At 34.1% G+C, this 5005-nt stretch overlaps 1 protein-coding gene across 1 annotated transcript; it reads right to left on the reverse strand.

The window, feature by feature from the left end:
* Positions 1–756: 756 nt before the first annotated feature.
* Positions 757–2354, reverse strand: LOC137650578 (calponin homology domain-containing protein DDB_G0272472-like). Its single transcript, XM_068383789.1, has 2 exons — positions 1353–2354; positions 757–1298 (listed from the first exon to the last, which is right to left on the reverse strand). The coding sequence occupies exons 1-2, from the start codon at positions 1734–1736 to the stop codon at positions 774–776; spliced, it is 909 nt and encodes a 302-aa protein (XP_068239890.1). The 5' UTR covers positions 1737–2354; the 3' UTR covers positions 757–773.
* Between the last annotated feature and the right edge of the window lie 2651 nt (positions 2355–5005).

Genomic DNA, 5005 nt, shown 5'->3' on the forward strand with positions numbered 1-5005 from the left:
CTGTACAACATCACCTGGAGATACTGCTATTAAGTTTGTTAAGACAACAGAGTTAGCTATGTCATTACCCAGGATTACATCAACATTCTTGCATGGTAACAGTTCTGGATTTACAGCTACTTCAGTAGTTCCAGAGAAATAAGGACAATGAAGGTTTACATTAATGAGAGGCAACATAGACTTACTGGTTAAGTCATTAACTGCAACATACCTGTGAGTTTCACCTTTAGGTCATATTACTTTAGGAGAGACGATCGTTTGAGAGGATCCAGTGTCTCTGAGTATGGTTACAAGTTTACCATTTATTTTGCCTGAGCAAGTGAAGGGTGCAAACGCTTGGGACTCGTGTGATGCACAATGGAAGGTCTTTTTCTTCTCCACCTTAGGTTTTGGTTCCTGTTTGGGCAGATTCATTTGCTTAGGAGAGAATTGAGGGGGATTAGGTTTTCTCTTTAAGTATGAAGCTGCACAATGTGGATCAGGACATTCTGAAATATGATGTCCTTCTTGTTTGCAGTATGTACAAGTTTCCTTAGGTCTAGTTTCTCTATATGGGGTTTTACCTACTTTATGAATAAGAGCATAGTCATCTGCCTTTAAAGCGGCTTTCTTAGGGTCAGATTCATTCTGCTCTCTTAGATACACATTAATGCTACCTGGTATTTTCCTTAAGAACTCCTCCATTACTATTAAATCTTTCAACTGCTCAAAAGTTTTGACATCTACTTTGTCTACCCACTTCTGAAACTGTTTAATCTTTCCATTCATAAATTCTAAAAAGGTCTGCTGAACTTGCTTCTGACTATTACGAAATATTTGCTATAACCTTCCGCAGTAATAGAATAAGCATCAAGGATTGCCTGTTTAATTATGAAATAATCATGTTCCTCTAACATAGTGGCACATACAGATAATGCTTTACCTTTAAATGAGTTCCGGATGATCAAATACCATTTGTCCTGAGGCCAATTGAGATTCTTGGCTGTGTCTTCGAACACAGAAAAGTAGTTATCAGGTTCCCGTTCTTCAAATGTGGGCAGCAATTTCTGCACCTTGCCCACATCAAAGGGTTCGGGAATTAGCTTACCTTCTTCCTTTTCTTTCAGTCTTATAAATGCCAGATCCCGTTCTGTTACTGTGGCCGCTTCTCTCTCAATCTGCAGCCTAACACGGAGAGCGTTGTTTTTCTGTTCACTTGCTTTTTCTTGTTGCTCCAAAGCAGTTTCCACCTTGATACGTTCTAGGGAAGCAGCGGCAGCAGCCTTGCGCTCAGCAGCAGCGGCTTTCCTCTCTTCTAACTCAGCGGCGGCAGTTGCGGCTCTTTCAGCAGCAGCGGCTTTCCTCTCTTCTACCTCAGCGGCGGCAGTTGCGGCTCGTTCAGCAGCAGCGGCTTTCCTTTCTTCTAACTCAGCGGCGGCAGTTGCGGCAGTTGCCGCTGCAGTTGCGGCTTGCATCTTCATCTTTTCCAACTCCAGCTGTAGACTTAGTTTATCCAAGTCACTATTTGGATTGGTAACTGTTAGAGCTCGAACGTCAGCCAATTCTTCTTCTGGAACAATATCTTCATCTACAAGGAAGTTCAAAATATGACTGAGAATTACACATTTTACGGCAGTTGCGGGAATCTGTACATCATAATGGCGAGCTAGATTCTTTAGGTCAGTTTTTGTGGCAACTGTGAGAGATTCCACATGATCCCGTGGTGATACAATAAATTGTTGCAAGTTGAAAGGCATTTTGAATGTCGCCCGTGGCGCAAGATAAGTACAAACTAAAATAAATATCCAAACTTTACAAGAATAAGTATAAGATCATACGATCGCAAAATAACAATCTTTCGATCACAGAAATACAAAATAGCGATCACAAAATTACAAGATCGAGAGATCACAAAATTACAAAATTATATGATTAGATCACCTTACACAAAAATAGCTTAAATACAAAATTAAGTCTCGCGAAACTTACGATAATACTATTAAAACTTTTATTCACAGTTAACGACTGAACAATTATTTTTTTTATACTCGAGATCTTGAGCACGCGGCTAACTACTTCATAATTACTCAAACGACACGCTTAACATCACAAACTTTTACAACAATTTTACCGAATCGGTAAACAAGGCTTTAAAACGCAAAGGTATTTTTTACTTTAAACATACCTAATTAGCACGTTCTAGTTTACATTTCCTTTTAATTTATACCAGCTTAATACGATAACTTTCCAATGTTACATTTTAATTTATATAAATGCTATATTATTCTCGTTATGATAAAGTATCTAGTTAATAGTCAACACCTAGTTTAAAGTAATTGATTATCAGAATAATGCGCAAACTGGACAAAATACGTAGTATGCGCTTAATAGATATAACAGGAGTAATTAAACACAAGTATTTAAATATTCATTTACCGACACGTAAATGTTATTTGTACACCAGAATAGTACTTTTAACACTAAACAATATACAAGTTAATTTCCTGACTAGAAATAACGATTGGAATTACGAAAATCTCCGAAATTGGAAATTGGCTAATTTCACTTACGAAATTCATATAACAAAATAAATCACTTCATAATGAAATAGAGATTGAGGAAATTTCACTTATAATGAAACTTAATTTAGTAAATCACATATAATGAAATTTGACTTGATTTCCCAAATATCACTTTTGAATGGCGATTTTAAGAAATGGCAAAATCTTAGGGCTTCAGATTTTTTTTTTTATGAGAAATCTCTGGGATACGAGATTTGAGTAGGCGAAACTTTAAAAGCTACCTACTGGGGGTATCTTCAATTAATAAGGGTGGTTTAGAAGCTGGACAATCAGCATACCTAAGTCTTAACTATATTAAGCGTGACTTGTTCCTCTTACAACCAAATGACTACCCAGACATATATTATACATAAATGTCTAATGAGAGGGAGACGAGACATCTACCTTACCTTGGAATTATTACTGTCGTCCTTTATCCTTGGTACGCCACAACACAACACTCGATACTGTTCATAATCACTGGAACTGTTCTTTCACGATTCAATCACTTGACATAAATTTGATGAATCATATCGCACATCAGATCGCACATCAGATCCCGGACAGGCCCCCAACTATTATGTGACGAACCACTGTGCAAACAATTACCCCTTTACAATGGGCGGTAGTTCTCTTCACACAATAAAATAGAAGTCATATGGGTAGACTTCCAAATTCACTTGTTTCTTATTACGAGAGTATAAGATTGTTGATTATGATCAAATGTATCTTCTTAAAGCTGGTTGCAGACAATCGAAGCACCAATAGCAGGATAATGGGAGGACAGGAACAATAAACTATGTTATAAACAAAACTTTAATCTTACGTTAAACAAAATAATGAAAAAGCACTTCAAAACAACAATAATAAGCAATGCAAACGGAAAGGGTGAGTAAGGTAGATGAATCTCGTGGTGAGAACAATGTATTCTAACAAAACAATAAATTTGGGGTTACCTTATAACATGTAAGGTAAGAAAACAGGGATGATTTACAGCAGGAAGGCGAGTGTAAACAAAAGATAATGAGAAGAATGGAATGAAGATGGCGCTGAAATAAGGTGATGTATTTACAAAGAAAATGGAACAATAAACTTTAGACAAATCAGATATGTTAGCATATGTACAACATATGGGGATATCACAATATATATATATATATATATATATATATATATATATATATATATATATATATATATATATATATATATATATATATATATATATATATATATATACATATATATATATATATATATATATATATATATATATATATATATATATATATATATATATATATATATATATATAAATGTAAATATATATATATATATATATATATATATATATATATATATATATATATATATATATATATATATATATATATAAATGTAAATATATATATATATATATATATATATATATATATATATATATATATATATATATATATATATATATATATATATATATATATGTATATATATATATACATATATATATATATATACATATATATATATATATATATATATATATATATATATATATGTATATATATATACATATATATATATATATATACATATATATATATATATATATATATATATATATATATATATATATATATATATATATGAATATATATATATATAAATATATAAATATGTATAATTTTAGGCTCCCTTCACACAGTTAGATTCGTATAATTTAAGAGTGTTCGGCGGAGTGTAGCCTACACTGGAGAGGGCCATTTTGAGCCGCGGTCGGACGTCATAAACACATTTTACTTAGTAGTGCGGTGCTCACAGAATTTAGCTATAAAAGAAAACTTTTTAGCTAGTTAGACAAATTATACTAGTGAAGATTAGCATACTTTATGATATTTCTTCTTCCGATATGTAACATTACTTTCGTATACGACACGGACCCCTGCGGTACCAACCGTAGCCGCAGTCCCTACTGAAGTTAGGCTAACCCTAACCCATTCTGTATATGTTTGTAAACTACTTCCCAATGTTTAACCTCTTTGTATCGTTTCCTATTAATTGTTTCGATGATATATATCCCCTAGAATTTATGGGTAGAATTCGATACTTCTCTCTTCTAGAGAAAATAGGCTAAACCCTTTCCCCCCACCCTGAGCGCCGCCATCACAAGCGGCATTCCTATCTTTCGTCATCGCCACCGAGTAGCTAACTCCGGCTTGACTTAGATAGTCTTATACAGTCTGTCTTATTTGCCGCCGAGTACTCCGGCTTTGAAGTATGACGGTAACTCAGGGTGTACTGTCTTTGAGCCGACAAGGGAATCTATGTTCCTCTGCCGCCCAAGACATTGTCGGCAAGGGAAGCTATGCTTCCTTAGTTTACAGATGAAATTAGGCGGCATACCTGCCGCTGCCTTTATCCCCTGTAAACTATAAGACACGTCTTACAGCCGACAATGTCTCCGA

This window comes from Palaemon carinicauda, chromosome 12, assembly GCF_036898095.1.
Source record: "Palaemon carinicauda isolate YSFRI2023 chromosome 12, ASM3689809v2, whole genome shotgun sequence".
NCBI lineage: Eukaryota > Metazoa > Arthropoda > Malacostraca > Decapoda > Palaemonidae > Palaemon > Palaemon carinicauda.